At 47.6% G+C, this 22232-nt stretch overlaps 1 protein-coding gene across 1 annotated transcript in view; it reads right to left on the bottom strand.

Moving 5' to 3' along the window:
- Positions 1-18459, bottom strand: part of Abhd17c (abhydrolase domain containing 17C, depalmitoylase) — a 39317-nt gene extending 20858 nt beyond the window's left edge. The window contains exon 1 of the mRNA XM_041657425.1: positions 17628-18459. Coding sequence (XP_041513359.1) covers positions 17628-18190 — 563 coding nt within the window. The 5' untranslated portion in view covers positions 18191-18459. The remainder of the gene's footprint in view (positions 1-17627) is intronic.
- Between the last annotated feature and the right edge of the window lie 3773 nt (positions 18460-22232).

The following is a 22232-nucleotide window of genomic DNA, read 5'->3' as shown; positions in this document are numbered from 1 at the left end:
CCTGGGATTCACTCTGCAGCTAAGGCTAGCCTTGAATTCCTCATCCCCTTGTCTGTGTCCTATGTGCTGGAATTACATGTGCATGTCACATGCCTAGCTTATGCAGTGCTGAGAATTGAACCCAGGGCTTTGTTTTGCGCATGGTGGGCAAGCACTCCAACATCTGCGCTCATCCTTAGCCCCAACTGGGAACTTTATGAAAATGGGCGGGAAATGGAAAAATGGAAGTACTAAAGCTAATATGCGCAGGGTGCATGTGGACGAAATGACTGTAGTGAAGATTTGAAAAGGACTCAGCACATTGCGCTTTGATTTTTTTTCTGCACACTAAATGATCACTAGCCTCTGGATGAGTACACATTCAATTATAAAGGGAAAAGGGACATTTAAGGAACCCTTAGAAAAAGGTACAAAATCATCTTTAAAAGTCAAGAGTAACTAGGGGATTACCTTTCTCTCCAGCGCTCAGTGCATCCTTCCCTGACACTGTCTGCAGAGATGCACACTGGGCTTGGAGGCAGGAGAGAAGGGCAGGTAGAAACCACACAGAAGGAGGTGGGGGACCACTTCCCTAGCTTTTGTCCATGGCAAATCCTGTGCATTTTAAAACAACAAACAAAACTGATAGGCGGGGCCAAGAAAAGTATCAACCAAATCTCCTGCCAGGAGTGTGGCTCAGTCCTGGCACACTGGCTGACAGGAGCAAGGCCACCATGAAATAAACAACTGAACCACAAGTGGCACTAGGACTTTCTGAGAGGAAGTAAATCCTAAGTCCAGCTGAGTGTGCTAGCTGTCACACTTGCCAAACTGCCCCTTCTCTCCTCCCAATAAAATAAGGGAGTTACTAAGTTTGCAAAAACTAAATAGCAATCAATCAATTACTGTAATAAAAAGCGGGAAAGGCAGTATTTTTTTTGCATTTGGCTTTCCAGGAACTGGCGCTGCCTTTACTTTTTGCTTTCCTACTTTATCATAAAGTCAAAATGTCTTCTCAAACCGTCGGCATTAGGAATCTAGGGGATATTTCCCATCCTCACAGTTCCACCAAGGAACAATTGTTTTCTTAATAATGGAAGGAACAAAATCTTAAGACCCATTGACAAGTACCAAGGACTTTTTTACAGGGCACAGCCTGTTTGACCACAAGTGGCCGTGCCTCTGAATCTCTCTGGCTAATAAGACTAAACTTGAGCGGGATCAGAGGGGCTCCATTCAGTCCAGCTGCCTGCAGAGTTTGGATTGGTCTCCAGAGTCCCCTTGCTTTAGGAATAAGAGACACCACCACTTTCTAAACTTTTACAGCAATGCACCGACAGCTAACAGCTATGAATCATACCTCCAGCTGGGTCACAGAACTCGCCTTACCTGTCCCCGCCGTTGTCAAACAAGCCTGTCCCTGTTGGGAGCCAAGTCCTCGGTCAGTAAATCATCACAGAGCCGCCCAGCACCAGCCCTCAGAGCAGCTGCTGCTGAAGACAAGCGCTCTATACCTTGGGTCTACAGGACTCTGGGAAGGAAAGCATCACAATGCTAATTTAAGCTCCCTAAAGAACTCAAACTGATTTTTAAAAAACCATTTCAATGCCCCCTAACAATTCGACAGGAAAAGTCAGTCCCTATCTGAACGGTGTTGTTCCAAGAGTGGCTACACTACATGTTTGAAGCCTCATTTCAAAACAAAACATAGAAAAATTAACTGAGTTAACCACTAATCATCACCAATTACAGGAGTATCAGTGAGATGGTAGAACACTCAGCTGCCCAGGGGGAGAGGGGTTAAACCCAGAAGACAATACTTGGAAGCAACTGCCAACAGATCCACTGAGGCAGGCGGTAGCCGGAATGTTTGTCAAGAGAAACAGCAGCTGATTGATACTTGCTCCTCAGTCCCTGGCTCTGCTAAACCAGAGCTGCCAACTTCCTCCTGAACTCTCCTGCTGTTCCTACAGAACTGTTCTCAGGATCAAAGGTTTGTGGCGCACTTTGAAGACTGCAACCCCTTTAGAATCACCTCGTTGATCTCTTTCAAATCTCTGAGAACTATCTATACTGCGAAATGACTCATCCATTTCTCTTCCTTTTAAAAAAGAATCTTACCAGAGTTTGGAAACAATTTTTTTAGGGGCATGGGTGGGGGAGTGGAAACATGGTTTCTCTATGTAACCACTCTGGCTGTCCTAGTACTCACTCTGTAGACCAAGCTGACCTCAAACTCAGAGATCTTCTTGTCTCTGACTCTGCCCCTGCCTCCAGATTGCTGGGATTAAAAGGCATGTCACACCACCACCAGCACAGTCACCACTGCCAGAAGAACAACAACTACTTCATAGAGGAACCTGAAGCACAAGATTCAAACACCACTCAGGAACTCCTCACTGGAGATGATGTTTCCTTCTTCTGTGTGATTTCAGAGTCAGGAGAAGAATACTGTCTGTTACAGGATCTGAGTTTCTGAAGGGAGGTGGGAGTCTTTATGAAAGGGTTCAAAGTCATCTTTTCAGATACAAACTATTGTGTGTGTGCAACATAAGTCCCTACCTGGTATTTAGTCCTACAACCAGCACAGACACACCAGAGCGTCAGTTATCCAAAGACGGAAAGTTCTACACATTCAATTGTCCTGCTCAGATCTCACAGTTCAGGAAAAGAAATCCAGGAATGGCCGGGCGGTGGTGGTGCACGCCTTTAATCCCAGCACTCGGGAGGCAGAGGCAGGCGGATCTCTGTGAGTTTGAGGCCAGCCTGGTCTACAAGAACTAGTTCCAGGGCAGGAACCAAAAAGCTACAGAGAAACCCTGACTCGAAAATTAAAAAAAAAAAAAATTAAAATTAAAAAAAGAAATCCAGGAATGCATGAAACAACTGCACTGTCATCCGGACTTTAAATGAGAGGAGATAAGAGCCTATGCATGACTTTAATTAGGCAACACAACCGCTGCAAAACAAGAAAGACAGTGGTGACGCACCTTTAATCCCAGTACTTGGAAGGCAGGGGCAGAGGGGTCTGTGAGCTCAAGGTCAGTCTAGTCTACAGAGCAAGTGTCGGAACAGTCAAAGACACACAGAGAAACCTTGTCTGGAAAAACCAAACCAAACAAAACAGAAAGAAAAGAGACAGTGAAAATTCTAATTGGCACACAGAACTCTAAATTCTGACCTTGCTTTTCTGCACTCAGGCTTGACTGTCCCCCATAAGACACACAGACAGACATACAGACAAGACAGACCCATCCCCCCATCCCCCCAGGTCTTAGAACACAGAACATAGGCCCCCAGATCAGCCCCAGCCTGCCTGGGGTCAAACTCTGCTTTGCTGTTTAATGTGTGACCCAAGGCAAATCACTCGGTTTTCCCTAGTCTTCAGATCCTATACCTGTGAAACGGATCAACCACACACAGACCCTTCATAGATGGGTGTGCTAAAAATATGTAAGTAAAACAAATGTTTTCACACCAATGCTGCCGCAGCAGAATGGGCACAAAACCGTTATTCCAACAAATAGAGGCACTAAGGCCACCGAGATAGGACCTGCCAGCTGTTTTGGGGGTCACCCACAAGCCACTGCTCCCGTAGGGTTCTGACCAATTCTCTGTCCCTCATCTTTGCATGACTGAAGTCAGAATAGTCAGCCAACGACTAGAGCCTTCCTTCTAACTGTCTAGTATGCATCTACTGGCAAGCCCCTTTAGTTCATCACACACCAAGCCCATCCTCCGGAGTCATCTAGCACTGTGTCTACTGTATGGTGAGGAAGGTGGGGTGCCACACCTGCTCACCACCAGACCAGATAACGAGATCCTGCCAGGAACCAGACAGCCAGCATGGCTGCATTTCAATGCTTTTACATTCTCCCTTTGAAAAAGAACAGCCTACACAGTACTAATAACAGCCTGGTGGAGTGTGAGCCGGGACGGATGCTGTATGGCAGGATGTTAATAACTGCTCAAAGATGAAAACTAATATCATGGGGTTTATTCCCATAGTTCCTTACTTTGCTTATAATTGAGGTTTTCCAAATAAAGTGGCTTTCCATAAACAATACAGTACAGGGAAAAAGGAGTAAAAGATCTCATAGACCAGAGGGGATGAAGCAATAGTCAAGTAGTTAGTGAAACCACATTCTCGTCATTGTCAGCTGACAGTATGTGATAACCACAACCATTCTCACAAGTATTATAAAAACACAAGGCTGTACAGACACGCGCACACACGCACACACACACACACACACACACAGAGGGGATGGTGGTTTCCTGATAGTGGTTAGACTTGTGCACACAAGTGCACACATACACCCTGCCCCCTCTAAGAAATTTGGTCACCTTTTTGAAATAAAGATATGGGGGTGTTGATTTTCCTAAGAGAGCAAGCTTCATTTTTCTTCAGGTCTGGTTTGAGAAACTGGAAGGCAGGGTATCAAGAAGGCCTTAATTTTCTCAAGTCCTTATACCTAAATCCCTGTACTTTTTCTGGGCTGAGGTATACTTCCACACTAAACTCTAAAGAAGGACTTCACAGAAAAAAAGCTAAGACTGCACCAGTTAGGTTACTGATGCCTTTGTGGCCAGAATTAAGTAGATCAAGACCTACAATCTTGAATCAGAAAAGGAAAAGGGCCCTAAACATAAACCCAGTGCTTCAGATTGTCTAGACCATCCATTAACACTGCCAGAGCAGGTAAGACCAGCTCTGCAGGAAGAATGCACTGGACACCTACTAAGTCTAAGAACAATTGGTTATGACTGTGTCTTTCCTCGAGGTTACATTCCCAGGAGGAGGCAGACAGACAAGCTACTCAGAGGACTAGAGAAGGGCAAAACCCAGGAGAGGCAAAATCAGAGCAATCAGAGTGGAGACAGGGAATTCTGCTTTGCTGGCAAGGGTGACATGGGACCAGGAGCCAGAGGATTCTAGACAGCATATCGGCAGAGAGGAGCCAAGCCTTTGGAGTGTGTGTGGGGGGGGGGGGGGGGGGCGGGGAGGGTCCCCTTTCAGAAATACACAGGTAGCAGTCTTTCACTCTACAAAAAAGCTAAGATGGAAAAGAAAACTCCAACTCCTATGAGATTTAGATCCAATGTTTGGGGTGTTAATTAACTTTGCAGTTCTTCGGTAAATGTAAAGTTGGGGGATAACTGAAAAATAAGAATAGGATTGAGAAAAGCTTGCAAAAGTCCCAAGAAACACTTGTCCCACTTTCAGTTCAGAGGGGAAATAGGAAGAGATACACAGGCATCTAGCACTGTGGAAATTAAAATGGTTATCCTTCACCATCCTTACTCCTGTGAAAAGTAATTATGGGTGGCACTTCACACATCAGAAAGATCAAGAGCACACCAGGTCAGCAGGAGGGCTTTTCACAATTGATCCAGTGGAAGCCAGGAAGCATGCAGTCATGAAGACTGCTGTCAAAACTGCAGTGCACAGCACAGGTGAGCACACAGAAAAGAACCTTCTATGGGTTTTGGAGCTCCCCCAGACAGACAAGCTAGGTAGACAGAACAGTCACAGTCTGACCTCAAGAATTTCTCTCCCAAAGAAAAAGAGGCCAGCCATGAGAGATCTGTCCTTCAGCACCAGTCTCTTCTAGGCCTGCAGGAAAAAATGGACCAAACAGAGCTCTTGCAGGGTTACCCTGGCAAGGACGGTGACAAAAGCCGACTAAGTCCAGCAAAAATGGCATCTCTTTGTTTTAACTTTTAAAATTCATATTCATCCATTTACATGCTGTGTGTGTGTGTGGGGGGGGGGGACATGCCTCTTGTAGAAACTCTCTCCCTGCATTGTGTAGGTTCCAGGGGCTCAAAACTTAAGTTGTCGGGCATGTACTTTCACCTACTAAGCTACCTTGCTGGTCCAAAAGTAACAACTCTTTGACACTTGTCTTAGGTAGAGTTTCTATTGCTGCAACAACACAACACAGGAAGTCGGGGAGGAAAGGGCTTATTTGGTTTACACTTCCATATGGCTGTTCACCATCAAAAGAAGTCAAGACAAGGTAGAACCTGGAGACAGCAGCTGATACAGAGGTCATGGAGAATGCTGCTTACTGGCTTGCTCCTCATGGCTTGCTTAGTCTGCTTTCTTTCCTTGCCAGTCCAGGGACAGCACTACCCACAGTGGGCTGGACCGTCCCTCATCAATCACTCATTAAGAAAATGCCCTGCTGCTGGATCAGTTTCTCAATTGAGGTTCCCTCCTTCCAAATGACTCCAGCTCATGTCACATTGACATTAAGACTAGCCAGCACAGGTGGTTTGGTTCTCATTTCAATAGGTGCCTTTCTCAATTCTCACACTTACCTCTACTTACCCAGACCTCTGATTCCTGGACTCCACATGTGTAGTCTGCTGCTTCTTTTCCATTTCCACTCCATGGTCTGATGGGCACCTTGAACTCAGAAGCCTAACAGCACACTCTCTGGGTGCGCTACCACCCTACCCCTAGCCATCCAGCTCCGCAGAAACAAGGGCAGCTTGCCTAACACTCAAGCCTCATTCTAGCACCCATGTGTATATTTATTCATCTCTTTATCTGAGACACGATGTAGCCTAGGCTAGCCTTGGACTTACGATTCTCCTGCCTCAGCTTCCACGTGCCAGGATGCCGGCAAGAACTGCGATTACAGGAGTTTATCTATCCCACCTGGCTCCTGCTGTCATTTCTGACATTTCCATTCTCCATCCTGCATCAGCAAATGTTGTTGGCTTTACCTTTAAAATACACCTAAACTTTGAGCACACTACCTCATCACCTCTCACCTGAAACACTCCAAATTCTCACTAATTTTTCTTTTAGTGGTGCAGAAGTTCCCCTTCCTGCCCCCACCCCGGAACCTTATCAAGAGCACACCAATGAGGGGCTAAGACCTAAGTCAAACCACATCACATCTCTGCCCAAAGCCCTTCCACAACCTCCATGTCCTGCAGTGGTCCTCATCTACTGGACTCCTCCTTGGCACTCTCGACTTTCCCTGCCCCAGTCTCTGACTTCCTTGATGCTCTGCATCTGCCAGGCACACTCACTCCAACCCCGGGACCTCTCAGTCCTCTCCTACACACAACTCTCTCTTACTACTTCAGGACACACGTCACTCTGGAGATGAAGCGAACCCTAGCCACCCCTTACTGTAACCACAGAGCCCACTCCAGACTCGACAGCAGAACGCCCAGCTGTTTATTTGGCAACAGTTTTTGTGCCCTACCACACGGTCATCATCATCATGAGCAGTGTTTGTCACCAGCATTTGTGAACAGAGACATCTCCAGGCCAGGGTGTGTTTTGTTTAGGGGCACTCAATACTTCTGTCAGTAAGCAGACCCCACAAGATGTGACCCCAGGAATGGGTTGTACAACGGTGCCAGTCAGAGAGGATAAACTGAGAAAAGGGATCACGAAGCAGGCTCCTGAGCAGTGCCTGGCTACCATACAATACCGAAACTGTACAGGCTGACATAGGTGGCTGACCAAGGCCACAACGAGCTTTACAACCAGAAACTACACATTTACTGTATGACAGCTCAGTATGGTGGCTTACACTCAGAGGCTGAGGAATGTGTTCCATGTGTTCCAGGCCAGCCTGGGCTAGAGAGATGTTAAAACAACAAAACAGTATATATTTACTTCAAAACAGAATTTCAAAAGTCTGTTACACTACAGCGATATGCTTCAAGCTTCTCCACTCCAGGAGAACTGCGGCAAATGTCAGAGAAAGGATAACAGCTAAAAACCAGTCACCCCGCAGGCTTCTCCACTGCCTACTTCCCAAGCTGACAAGTCCCCGTGTCCTAAAATTTAGATCACACACCCTCACACCAGCCTTGGAATCACCAACTCATTTGCTTAACTACTCAACACATGGCAGGCGGACGGTTCCGCTGCAACTGCGGGAGAAGCAAAGGCCAGCCAAGGGAACCACGCAGTCACACCTGGCCCAGGGCTGGACCGAGACCTCCAGAGAGCAGACAGGGACCAGGGCTGTAAGGGGAAAGACTGCTCAGGTATGTGATGGCGGAAGAAAGGCGCCAGAGGGCTCTCCAGCTAGAAGCCACGGTGGCGGAGGGCTCTCTCCCAACTCAGAACAAGGGTGAGCCGTGTTTACAGAACACTGAGCCTAGGTACAACATGAAAAGACCAGTGGGTGCCACCTAAGAGGGCGAACCCTCAGACTGCTGGATCCCATGATGATCTCTCTACGTACTAATGACAGCCCGAACTCTTACCCCTCTGTAAGCGTATTTTTAGCTCAGTATGTTCCTAATCTAGCAGAAAAACTAATTTTTTCCATTAACTCCAAGATGGCATGTTCATTTCTTAACTTACTTCATCTAGCCTAATTATGATATAAAATGTGTACAGAAGCAAATTAGCATGCGAACAGTCTTTTCCTAACAGGTATATAAAAATTAAAATACAGGCTGAGAGAGATCCCAAGTACATAGAGGGCTTGCTGCTCAAGTTTACCACACATCAAGGTGGAAACAAGAACCCGCTCCACAAAACTGTTCTCTGGCATCCTCCCACGCGCACATCCCAACAGACACACAATAGTAAGAAGACGGATCTTGTTCTGCACCGTGGCCCTTTACAGCCAGCCAGCAAGGACTGTTCGCACTGCACAGACTTTGGCTGCATCTAGGGCAGTCACTAAAGTCAATCGGGGCTGAGCTCCAGCCCTCACACTACAATGACAGCCAGCAGTCACACTTCCCATCTGGAAGCACATTCTCTGATGGATAGATTCTGAATATAGGTCTGTCTGCTTTTCACTCTTCCCCCAGAGCAACTGCCCAGACTTCACTGTACGCATTTAAAATGTCAGGTGAAGCAGCATGCAGGGGTTCTTTGTGTTCCTGTTCTTTTGAAGATGTGAGCAGTCCTGGGCTGAGAGGCAGTGTGGCTCTCCCAGCCACTCAGTGTGTAACTGATACTCAGCTAACTGTCGCCTGAGCCCTGGACTTGAGCAAGCCAGACTTCCTGGAAACAGGTTTCCAGTTTCACCACGGTGCCACAGTCCTTTAGCTCACAGTGAATCAATATCATAGAACTTATCAATGAGCTCCGTTACAAAGCCTTGAAAACACTCTCTGAATAGGAGGTACAAGGCATTATGGGAATATTCATATTTTAAAAAGAAACATGATTAAGGTTCCTTGGCCAACTTCACAAAATGGGCAAGTGACTGCGTATGGTTGTCCCCTTGGCAAAAAAAAAAAAAAACAGTCAGAAGGTTCTGATGGCCAGAGGAGCCAAGGTTTCACTCCTGTCCTGATTTCCCCTAAAGCCTCTGGCTCCTGCTGCATCTGACAGGGCTCCCTTGTGGTTGCAGCAATACAAAGGACAGCCTGCAAAGTGACTGGAGGTACTGGGTCACAGATAATGTTTCTGCTCCTGGAAAGAGCTCTCCGGGGGATAGAAAATGCCCTAGTATGAGTACAGTGCCACTGCGTACTGCTCTCCAAGCAACAAATCTTGATAACCTCCCTCTTCTCGGCTCTGCGCTCACACACCAGAGTGAGGCTCCGCTTGGACATCTCCTTACAGACAAGGTGAGGGAACAGCACCCGGTGGGACTGGTCTCCAGCATCGCCTGATGCGGCAGCCCCAACGCTTCTACCAACAATCCCCAGCAATGGCGTCTCATGCTTGTGTCTCACTGTGTGGAGGTGATGTGTCAGGATCTGGCATAGGTATCTTATTTGATGTTTACTCTTTTGGGCGCTCAGTAGGCTTTTTGGGGGCCCCACCACCCAGCTCCCAAATAAACTACACACGGAGGCTTATTCTTAGTTATGCGTGCCCGACCTTAGCTTGGCTTGTTTCTTGCCAGCTTTCCTTAACTTAAATTATCCAATCTATCTTTGGTCTTGGGGCTTTTATCTTTCTCTATTCCTGTATGCCTTTTCTTTCCTTTTTACTCCAAGTCTGACTGTGTAGCTGGGTGGCTGGCCCCTAAAGTCGTCCTCCTCTCTCATTCTCCGATCTTTTCTCCCAGAGTTCTCCTTTTATTTATCCTCTCTGCCTGCCAGCCCCGCCTATCCTTTCTCCTGCCTCGCTATTGGCCATTCATGGCTGTTCAGCTCTTTATTAGACCATCAGGTGTTTTAGACAGGCAAAGACTCACAGCTTCACAGTTAAACAAATGCAGCACAAACAAAAGCAACACATCTTTATGCCATTAAACAAATGTTACACAGCATAGACAAAAGTAACACACCTTAAAATATTCCCCAACAGGTATTACCATTGACATAGCATTATCAGTTATGCTACTCAGTTGGGGGCTGGAGAAAGCCACATCTGAATGGCACCAAGCAACTTGTAAGTGGCACAGCCAAGACCTAAATCCAAGTCTGTTCCTTAATAACAAAACACCTGAAAGCTCAGGCTGGCAGAAATGTGCCTCTCCAGGCTATCCCTGAAAACAACCTTGCCTGTTTGACTGTGACATAAGCTGGCAACAAGTTCCAGCTGTAAATCTCCTAAATGAAGAAATAAACCATTGGACTAGCTCATGCTGAGAACCTTTAACCCAAGCGGCGCAAGCCCAGCTTCACTGTGCAGCTTCGGTCCTTCTCCTGCCTTCTCTGCCCTCAGACTGTTCAGGATGGCATCTACACAGCAGGCCTCTTCCAGCAACCCTGTGTCACCTGGGGTCTGTAGGAGTGCAGGACAACAAGAAGGCCCAAAGGGAAGAGCCCCATTTTCCTTGGCTGTTCACTACCATCACTCCCAGGCTTTCCTTGGGTTGCCCACACACAAGGTCACTAAAGAACAGTGACATCATGTTTAAGGAGTTAATTGTGCTCGGTTCTCCAAGGTGAAGATTCTGTGTCACGCACCCAGAATGAATAGAAAGCAGAGCCTACTAGGGGCAGAAGAGTAAACGTGGAGCACTGGATATGATAGGGCACACAGTGGCGCCTGGCATCTGCCACAGCTCTTCCCAAGACCAATGCTGAAACCTAATTCCCACTGTACCAGTGTAAAGAGGATGGACCTTCAAGAGGTGATGGACCAAGATGGTTCCACCCCCCTAAAAGGAAGAACACTTTCTCTGAGAGTGGGCATATCATAAAAGGACCCTTTCTTTGCTGACTAGGATAGAGAACGCAAAGGGAATAGATGGTAAGGTAAGTAGGATTCAGAAACACTCGTTATAGGAAAGGGCAAGCACAAGATAGTGATGTGAATAAAGTCCTATCCACCCACCCAAATCTAGCCCATGACAAGAATCCGTCCGCCCTCTAAAGGTGGCCAGCACTCAAGGAATCTTCTTGGAAGCCAAGGCAGGGCCCTCAGCACACCACACATGTGCCCTGATCTTAGACTCCCCAGGCTGCAGAATAAGAAGGAAGAAATTACTCTTCTTTTAAATTACCTGTTGCTGCTACAACAGCACTAAGGGACAAAGTGATAGTGTCAGTGGTAGCACTGAGTTACAACTGGCTGCCAAATCCAAAAGGTGTGACCTTTACCTACTGTCCTGTCTTTTCATCAAAATCAAGAAACCTGTTACTTAGAATACAGTACCCAAAAAAAGTCAGTTTTTTTACCTCCCATGTGTGTTTGGGTGGGGAGTGGACCAGATGTATAGCTTCACTATGAAGCTAGCAGAAGCCAGTGCAGACGAAAAAAATTGTGAGCAAGTGAATACCACAATCTCTAAAGCCAGACTTTTCGAGTCTCCCCTGGGATTATGACTGCTAAACAGAGAATTAAAGGTGGAGGGTGAAGAGAGGAGGCAGAGGGTAGCAAAGGAACCTTAAGGGTAAGGACTGGGTAGACTCGGGACAGCCAGGCAGAAAGCGCTGTGGCAACCCTTCTTCCAGATTTTAAGACTGAGCATTAGAGGGTGAGTCTCCAAGAGTATCCAAACCAACGCTGAGAGGAGAGCGGGCTCATTAACAAGTTACACATTACCAGAGGACATGTTTCTCCTGCAACTGGATCGCAGCAGAAGTACAAGGCCCGCCAGACAGAACCACAGTCAGCAGGATCCCCTAGGATGAAGCAAGAACTCAGACTGTGTTCCCTGCGGGGGCAAAGTAGTAAACCTAAAGGCAACCATGGGGAGAAAGGGAGCGCCATAGGGAGAGCTCTATGCAGGTAAACAGTCCCCAGCTTTGCCCGAACACATCTGCTCTGAAGAGGAGCCACCTTCTCCTAATGGGAGTCTCCCCCTGCCCTGGAACTGTGAGCTAGCACTGACAGCTGGCCTACTAGGTCCACAAGCTCCACACCTGCAGATCCACCTTCGAAATAGCAAGAAACACAAACTGCATGCTACTGAACAAGACGTTTGCCTGGTTATTATTCTGTAAACAGTACAATCCAACAACTATTTACACAGCATTTACTCTGCATTAGATGTTACAAGCAATCTAGAGATGATTTAAAGGATGTGTATGGGTTTTATGCAAATTCTGTGCCATTTTTCTACTAAGAACTTGACCTGTGGATTTTTGTATCCATGGGGTCCTGGAAACAATGGCGCATGGATACCAGGAGACAAGTACATTTCTTTTCCGCAACGCTTTTTCCTATCAGACAGTGCTCAACGCAGGTTCTGTCTTCATACTACTGAGCAGAGTCGGGTGGAAACCCTAGGTTTTATCCCTTACTGACTCACAGTGTTCCTTCTGAGAACAAAGAGGTTATACTACCAACTTCACCATGCTCAGAAAAGGCAAGCTGTGTTTCTCTTGAGGACAATTACACCCTGTGAGTGCCAATTTTAAATAGTATCCAAAACCAACAGAAGGTGCCTTTCAAGCCCCCACTGCCTGTGTTCCCACAGTTCTACTGTCTGTCACAGGATTTCCCAAATCACAGATCCTATGAATGGCAGACATTAAAGTTACCAAACAGCATGCGGATACATGTTCGGTTGCTTCTAAATTCAGTTGTCAGAGAAAGAAACAGACAGGCAATGGCTAATATATGGTTTGCTGACAGAATGAACATTGGGTCTTTTTTTAAAAATTTGTCTTTTGAACCAAGTCGCAAAAGCTTTTCATCTTCCCCTCTCTACATCTGCTTTCTCTGTTACCAAATGCCTTTCTCCTCTACTGTCCTTGCCACCTACGTCAAATAGAAGGCTCAGAAGTGACTTATGTGGATGACATCAGTAAATACCACCAACAAACCAAATCATGAGCCACTGTCTGGGTCTCTAGATCAGAACACTCAGCTAAAATACTCTGCCTACTTTGCACCTCATTCTTGGGGGTTGCTTATATGGGTCCATTCCCACTCATTCACAGTCAGACATCTACAGTGTACAATTGCTCTTGCCAAGAGATGTCTCCTTAAAGGGCATGAAGAGAGCCTACATCCGCCTAGTCTCACCCTGTCCTGCACACATCAGCCACTTTCTTCGCCCAACTCAAGCAACACCACAGGCTCCAACAAGCCCCCAGGATCGACAGTGTCCTCTCTACAAATGCTTCAAAGCCTGCAGCTGCTTGCAATTCATGGCACACCTGTCCACCACAGGCTGCAAAGCTGATGCATTGGTATCCCTGGTGCTCTCCATCAGGTTCAAGTTAATGGTCGCAGTACCAACTTTCTTCCACACTAGCTTACACTTTCTAGCGGCTTCAAATCCTACCCCTCTCAAACACACTTTTTCATAAAATGCTAAAATCCTTAAAACAATAACCTTTCCCAAATAGCAAATCAGCCTTTCTGCCTCTGTACCTTTTAGAAAAGGGATTTCCTGCCTTTATCCATGCAGGCGGAATCTACACACTGGGGAGAAATCCCGCTATTAACATCATAATAACAACACACGGAGCTGCACCAACAGGTAATGGATGAAGATGGAAGACAAATGAAGAATGAGAACAATCATTCTTTTCTTCAGCACAGACACCACAATGTCCTAAGAACAGCTTGAACATAGCTAGCCAATACACTAGCCAATACATCTGAACACCCATCCTCCCCTTTTTGGTGAATGGCTGTGCCCACAGATACTAAACACTGAAGGGAAAATAAGATCCAACTCTTTGCAACTGGTACTCATCTAGAGAGCACTCAACTTACTATATAAATGAAACGCCCTGAACAAATATTGAATCAGGGTCTATATTTTAAGGCCCAGTGCTAGCTTCTGGGAACAGAGAAGAGACAGAGGTCCTTCCCTCGAGGAACTTCCGATTAAACACATAAGCACAAGTGAAGAACTGAGTGCCGGGTGCAAAAGTGTATCAGTCACTTTTGGTTGCTATGACAGGTACTGGGGGGATTGACTTTAGCTCATGGTTTCCAAGCCTTTAGTCCATCCAAGCTCAGCCGACTCTTGCTTTCAGGCCTGTGGCAGGAAAAAAACTAAGAAAAAAAGGAATGGGAGAGGAGAACTGTCCCCACCCACTCACCCACCACAGTCAGGAAACGGAGTAGAGAGGAAGGGGCCACATGGTGAAACAATTCCTCCTCCAATCAGGCCCCGCTTCTAGGTTCCCCATCTCTGAATAGTCCATTTGACTAAGAACTATCAACAGATCCATCTGTTGGCTAAGTTGGGCCTTTATAGTCCCATCACTTCCCCCAAGACTCTACTTCTGAACACCATACTGCGGACCAGGCCTTCAACACATGAGCCACAAGATGGGGACAAAAAGAATTTCCTAATATCCAAGTAGGATCCAATTAGGATCAATACTTGTCCCTCTCCCCCACCCGAGACAGGGTTTCTCTGTAGCTTTGGAGCCTGTCCTGGAACTCACTTTGTAGACCAGGCTGACATCGAACTTGCAGAGATTCACCTGCCTCTGCCTCCTCCCGAGTGCTGGAATTAAAGACGTGCACCATGCACCACCACACCGGTAGATCAATTCTCCTACCATGAAGGGTACATTCAAAATGCCAGCCACGAGCTCAGGGAAGGGCATATCCTGTGCCTGAGACTCGGGGGCTGCCTATAGCTCTGAGTCAAACAAGTTATTTTTCAGAAAATAATCTACAGACAGAACAGACAACTCAGAGGAAGTAAGTGTTCCAGTCAGTATCTGTGACCTCTGATTAACCGAGACGTTGGGTTTGGAAGAGGGGTTCTGAACCGACCCAGAAGAACTGGCACTGGGAGGGGATGATGTCCTTTCACGGCAATGACATCAACAGCTGGGAAGGTGCAGAAATGGACTGAAGGGTCACAGAGAGTAAGACAGAAAAGACAACAATCTAGACTAAAGGAAGGGAGTCTTTAGACCTAGAGGAAGCCTGGTCAGCCTCAGAATCAGGCATCATCTAGATCACAATAAGCCAGACTCACACATCTGAGAAATCCAATGACTACAAAACCAGGGTGGAAGAGCTCTAAGGTATCAGTCAGGAGACTTGCTGGTTGGCTGTGAGATTATCCTTCTGTCAAGGTAGGGTGGGCGGATGGAAGCAGCACCCCACCGGCACTGGGAAATACTCTCAACACTGCACACCCAGCACTTTTTTTAAAAATTCAAATAAAACAGAACACATTCTGCTATGCAAAGCACCCACTTGGGGGGGGGGGGAGTTGTTTTGTGAAACATTTGGTTCAGATATGCAGCCACAAATGAACGTGTTTGCAGAAGCATGATCAAGATGTAGAACAAGCGTCCTACTGTAGGCAGTCTAAAGGCTGGGAAAGCACAGGACAAGAGGATTTGTGAGGTGTCTTCAGATTCTAAGATTCTGGGGACCAGGGGTGGGTAGGTGTTCCACCTGTAATACCAGCACTTGTGAAGTAGAGGCAGGAAGTGATGGCCAGTCTCAGCTACATTGTGAGTTTGAGGTCAGCCTATGATTCACAAGCCCCTGTCTCCAAAAAGTTTAAAAAACTGAAAATTAACAAAAAAATTCACTTATTTTAGATATGAGTTCTAGTATAACATTAAATAACCCACAAGCAAAATTTAGAGCTATCGCTAGGTAATTCAAATTTTAACTTACCCCCAAACAATGCTTCTTATATTCAACAGACTGCAGAAGGTAACTACACCTCACCCATGTGGTAAGACAGACACATACACACACTCAGAGTGATGGAGCAACCCTATAAAAGGCATTCATTTCCCTAAAGACAGGCCCACATAGGAGGAATGTTCTGTAAGAATTTTTATATAAGTTCCAAACATCTAGTACCAAAATTTATTTTTAATACCTACACTACAGCAGATTCTAGTAGTTCAAGATTGTGCGACATGTGCTTTTTAAAAATAACTTAAAAAAAAAAACAACTGTGTATATAGTGTATGGGTACAATTACTGAGGTGACAGGACAGCCTGGGAGAGCCAGTTCTCTCCTTCCACCTTTGAATTCCACAAAGAAACACTGGACAGCAGGTTTGCCCTGCAAAGCACCCTCCACTTACTGAGCCATCCGACTAGCCCACATACTCTTTCCAGGCTGGGTCTTACTGTAGTCCTGGCCAACCTAGAACTCACCACGTAGCTCAGGCTAGCCTCTGCCTCCTGAGTGCTGTGGCATATCACACACCACCACTCCCTGCTTGTGACGCATGCTTTCGAAAGCCTTTCTTAGAACAGGTGGCATGCAACGACTTGTGGATTCTCAGCCAGACCTCAGGACATCTGCGGCCTCATCTACCTACATCGTTTTCCAAAAGCTATGCTCCAGTTAAGACCTCAGAAGAATTTGAGCAAGAAGCACAGAGTGAATACTAAGTACTTCTCTGTCATACAAGCCATTTCCCCCACAGGCACAAGGGAAAATTTATGAACATGTGTGCAACTAAAATCATTACTATTGGCCATTCACTTGAGCCCAGCAAATAGGACTTTTCATGAGAACTACACAAAGGTCTCTAACAACAACAGTGCCTATTGCCCTAACTCTGGAGGCTCGTTCCTCTAAAGAAATCCAAGCTCATTACGGACAGAACCTCGGGTACGGCTGCCACCTGTGCTATAGGGATTACATGGGAAAGGTCATAAGCACCCAACAGAACGGCACTTGACTCTCCCACAAACCAAACGTTTGTCTAAGTTAAGAGTACAACTCAAGCGGTTTTTCTTTTTCTTTTTTCCCCCCCACCTGGTCTGTCAGACTATGTCAATTTATGCCTGGCATGTAAAATACCCTCAAAAAACACTTTCCAGTTCTCTGAACGCTAACTCAAGGTCAACAGATTCCCTCAGGCCTATGAGACATCCTGTGCTACTGGTGGGGCTTTGGGAAGGTGCCAACACAGCGAACTTCCTGATCTCCTGGTGCCAGCTACTCTGCCCCACCAGGAGGCAAAGTCCTCGCCACACCCGACCCTCCCCTGCCTTAAGGGCAGTTCAGACGCCGCCCCAGGGATACTTTCTACTCGGAAAGTCTTTTAGAGGTCAACGTCTCGCCCCTGCTTTCAAAGGCACTGGAAACCCCAAGGTCACTTCCACCAGACCTTCGGGGTCTGAGAGTAGTTCATTACAGAACTCAACCCAAAGCAAGTCGGTTTCGCCCGTACGTTAGCACCCCCCACGGCGGCCACGTGCGTTTAACCGGAGCCACAAAGACTCCAGGCCGCGCGGGCCAGTTAAGTCTGAGCTCTCCAGCCCCGAGTGCTGGCCATCCCGAGCGAATGCAACGATCCGAAAGCTCAAGCCCGCACCCCACCCGCAGCTCGGGGCTCACCGGGTGCGCAGCGCCTGCCACGCGGCGTCGATGTCGGCATAGAGGTTCTTTTCGGAGGGCTTGCCGGAGCTCACGCCGTAGCCCGAGTAGTCGTAGGAGAAGATGTTGCAGTTGATGCGCGAGCCCAGGCCGATGTAGAAGCTACACATCTGGCCCAAGTCCACGGCGTTGCCGTGAGAGAAGAGCAACGTGTAGCGGCTGGAAGGCGCGCAGCGCACGAACATGCACCCCAGCCGGTTGTCTCGAGCCGTGCGGGAGAAGAAGACCTCGACGGCGTCCAGTTCGCGCTGCGAGTACTGCCAGTCGGCGCGCTCGCTCAGGTGCAGGCTGCACGCACCAGGGCCCGCGCCCTCCTCGGCCGGGGCGGGCTGAGCCGCCGGGGCAGGCGCGGGGGTCGCAGCCGGCGCGGGCGCGCGCTGCTCGGGCGCCAGCACCGTGTAGGTGGGTTCGGGCGGCAGGAAGGCCAGCTTGGCGGCGATGCGGCTCGGACAAGGCGGGCAGCAGAAGAGCCAGCACAGCTCGCCCAGCGAGAAGCCGTTCATCCTGGGACCGGGCTCGGGCATCGGGGCGGCCTGGAGCCCGCCGCGGGCGGGAGGGAAGCGCAGAGAGCTCCAAAGGAGCGCGCGCGGGGAGCGGGAGGCCGGCCGAGGAGGCGGAGAGGCCAGGGGCGGGGCCAGGCAGGCGCTACGCGGCGAGCGGGGCGGGTCAGCAGCGGCCCCGCCGCCCCGGCGAGGCGCGGACGGCCGGGGCTTGCGCGAGGCACACAAAGCCGGCGGCGGCGGCGGCCATGGCCCGCTCGAGCGCGCCGCCCCGCCCCCGCACGCTGCCGCCACTTCCGGGTTACCGCGCGGCGCGCCCCCACAGGTGGGCGGGGCTACCCCCCGAACGGACGCCCTAGTCTGAAGCGAGACTCCCCCATCTGGGCGGAACTCCCGCCTCTGGGCGGGGATTAGCGCATCTGGGCGGGGCCACTCGTTGGAAGGAACCCCGGGTCTGGAGCGAGGATCCTCGATGGGGGCGGGGCTCATCTTATCAGGGGCGGGGCTCTGGAGGTAAGGGGGCGGGGACGGTTGGGATTGTCCTGGACTGAAAGACTGTGTGCAGGTACCTGCGGATTCGATTCTCCAAAACCAACTTCTGCCCTGGCGGGGGGTTATTGGGAATTTATGGAAAAGAAAATTATTAGGAAAGAGAATTGAATGAATTAAAAATACCTTGCTCTCGTCTGTTCATCACTACTTTTTTTTTTCTCTCTCTTTTGGTTGAGACAGTTAGCCTAGGCTGGTTTAGAACTCATGATGCTCCTTGCCTCCGCCACCAAGTGCTAAGATTCCAGACTTTTTTAACAGCCTCTACCATACGAGTGCCGGACCATCTCGTGCCTGTTCACGTGTTGCGGGTGGCTGCCGTGTGTGTAGCTGCGCCAATCTTTCTGTGCCCACTATTACAGCATAGCCTGATGGTTTTTACAACAAATGATGTTGATGGGGTCCTTGCTTCGCACCCCACACACCTTACATCAGCCCCTGTGGTGCCAACTGGATACCCTGTGTCTATCTTTTATGATGTCAGTTTCTTTCATATTGTTTTGGCGCCAGTTTTAATCATGAAAGACAGCAACGGTTTTAATCCACTGTGATCTTGGCAATCAGCTTCAGGTGGTTTTCCAAATATAACGCTCAGGGCCTTTGAAGCCATGGGAACCGTGGTGTCCAGTTGGCAGAGCCTCTGCCCTTCCCCCATGGGCTTTGGCATTAGGCTTTCTTTTCCAGAACAGAGAGGAGGGCATCCCAGGCTACCTACAATGCATTGATCAGAGCCCCGGTGGGCAGTCACCACTCCAGACCTGTTTCCCTCGCAGAAGGCCCGAGAAGGACCACAACTTTTTTCAAATTTTGAGCACTATAATCTAAACTAATTTATCAGTACCAACTTGTAGTGACCTTGATTGGGTTTCAAAAGGCCATGTCTTTACTAAATCAAGTGTTAGATGTGTTTGAATTATCAAACTGTTCCCAAAGCCTGCCCACAAAGCCTCTTCAAGTTTGCTGGGAGAGACTGTTTTCCCCTAGGCAGGCTTTAGTTTTTGGCCTTGAGTTTCATTTTTCCCAAAAACTTTGTGAGTGGTTACATGTTCTTATATTTTGCCTCTTTGTTTCTTGTATTCTGTAGCTATGTGGGTGATGTTTTTCATGCTGTTGTACCCGCTGGTCAGGTGCCAGAGCTACAAAAAATAAGACAATGTCTGCCGTGGTCAGGATGCTCAGAGAAGATTAAAAACCGCTTTGCGTATGCATTAAAGAAACTATTAACTCAGAAATGGTGACGGGGTAATCAGAAGTTCAAGGTCATCCTCAACTACATAGTGAGCTGAAGCCAAACTGGACAATGAGACCCTGTCTCAAATACATACATACTCAAATACATGCATACATACTCAAATACATACATACGTACGTACCTACATACATACTCAAATACATGCATACATACATGCATGCATAGTGGGTTTGGAGGATAGAACTCAGATCATCAGACTTGATACCACGCAGTTTTACTCACTGAGCCAGCTTATAGCCTGAGGCAATAGTTTCAGGTCCCAACCTGGTGGCGGTATTTCTGAACAGAATAGACGTGTAGTACATTGCACGCTAACCTAATGCAGAACAAGAATAGAGGACTCTGAGAAGTGAGAAGAAAAGTATCCACTACTTGTTGAATCTTTCTCCAGCACCGCTCCTCCCACGTTAGAATGGACAAGAACAGAGCTCCTGAAAGGTCACCCAAGGATTCCTAAGTCCCCATCTTTGTGCTGCCAGTGGAAAGGACAGCAATCACATTCTAGATGTCCTGGTAGCAGTCCTCAGACTGTTGGGCTACTTCAAGTTGTTTATTTGGTTTAGTCTCCGTCTCTTTCCGAAAGGGATTTGTGCAATATGATTTGGTACATTACCGATAACTAAATAAAAAGCCTAAATTTTTAGATCGCTTTAGGAGACTAGGCAGAGTGAAGTTTCCTGGAAAAATAAGCTCTTTCATATTTATTATTAAGCTTAACCCCTTATGTTGTGTACCATAGAGAGCAAACCTGCTTGCCCATACCATATAGAGGAGAGACTAGAGTTTGTGCAACCCTCCAAGATGATATGTACTGCCCAGGGGCTGACAGGCTCAGCATCTCAGAACATTTGGCATGTAAAAAAAAAAAACCTTCAACAAACACTTTGCAGCTCTTTGGATGCTACCCACTCTGTACCATCATCTTTAGATATGAGCATCCACAGGCACCACCTTCAGGTACGAACATCCGCAGGTGAGACAGTGTGTGCCTATTGAGCTGGGGTTTAACACCTACCACAGAGAAGTGCTATGCCCTATAAGATACAAGGGCTGGGTTTAACTGCTGTCCAGTTTGACCTTACAGAACTCCCACGTGATTCTTAATGTTCTAGCAGAGTGAGATCTATCTACCTTTGAATTCGGATCAGCAAATGTATTTGTTGGGTGTCTAGCATGAATCGGTCAATGAATTGACCTGGGACACATAAAGGAAAAAGTTCATGCCACAGCCAAGTGTAAGGATTGTCAATGCCGCTGAAACAGCTCTATTCCCACCCACCAGCTGGGGCTAGCGAGCTCAACAACGCTCCATGTAGCTGAAAGGCATTGGTTTCTACTACTTGATAATAGAGGCATTTACATGTTTGACATTATCTTTCGTATTGGTCTTCTACATGCTACGTTGCTGAAGAGTGATTTGATTTATAAATGCAAAGCCATATTAATATGGAAAAAAAATGATCCATGTGTTATGGCCAGAAGAGAAGGCTGGACACATGCTTAGAAACTAACCTGTGAACTATAGAGATGGCTCTGCCTTTAGAGCATGCGCTGCCCTCACAGAGGCCCTGAGTCCAGTTCCCAGCACCACATGCAGTCATGCCACATGCACACAATTAAAAATAATAGAAAAAAAATCTTTAAACTACAAAACCTGTCTCATCTGTCAGGGTGGAATCAGACACACTGTCCTGTTTCTTGCTTTTGTTCATTCTGACGCCAGAGACTGAAGTCAGGGACCAGGAGCCAAGTGGATTCTGTCCATCACTGTTCTCCCTATGACAAGCATAGATGACAGAGTTTATGACGTTATGCTGCTAATGAAGGAATGATTTGGTGAATAGCTCTACGGACCAAGTCTGTTCCTTTTGGTGTGAACAGTATTAATACAATGTGGCCTGGGGGAAGATCAAAGTGACCCACACTTCTGCTAACATGACACTTGTCGGCCAGGGTCCATGTGCTCTGTGACTTACCTGTGTAGCCACCCCACCTTTCTTGAAGGCAAAGCCCGGATTTTGTCCTCAGTAACAAGGCTTACAAGGAAGACAGTCACCCAGCCCCCCTTTATATAAGCAGAGCCCCATGACGCGACTCCACCCAGGAGTAGCAAACATCCTGAGGATCTTCCAGAAATACATTCTTTCTTTTCAGGACTGGTGAGCAACTAGGAGTGGGATTACATGGTAGGTAGACAGATGAAAGAAAGGGACCACAGCTGGGTAATAAAGATGGAGAACTTCCAAGGTGGCTGGCTTCTTCTTT

Source organism: Microtus oregoni, unplaced genomic scaffold (assembly GCF_018167655.1).
Source record: "Microtus oregoni isolate MIOR12 unplaced genomic scaffold, Mior012 000000F_ref0000247, whole genome shotgun sequence".
NCBI classification, from domain to species: domain Eukaryota; kingdom Metazoa; phylum Chordata; class Mammalia; order Rodentia; family Cricetidae; genus Microtus; species Microtus oregoni.
This window is presented reverse-complemented; position numbering and strand designations above follow the sequence as displayed.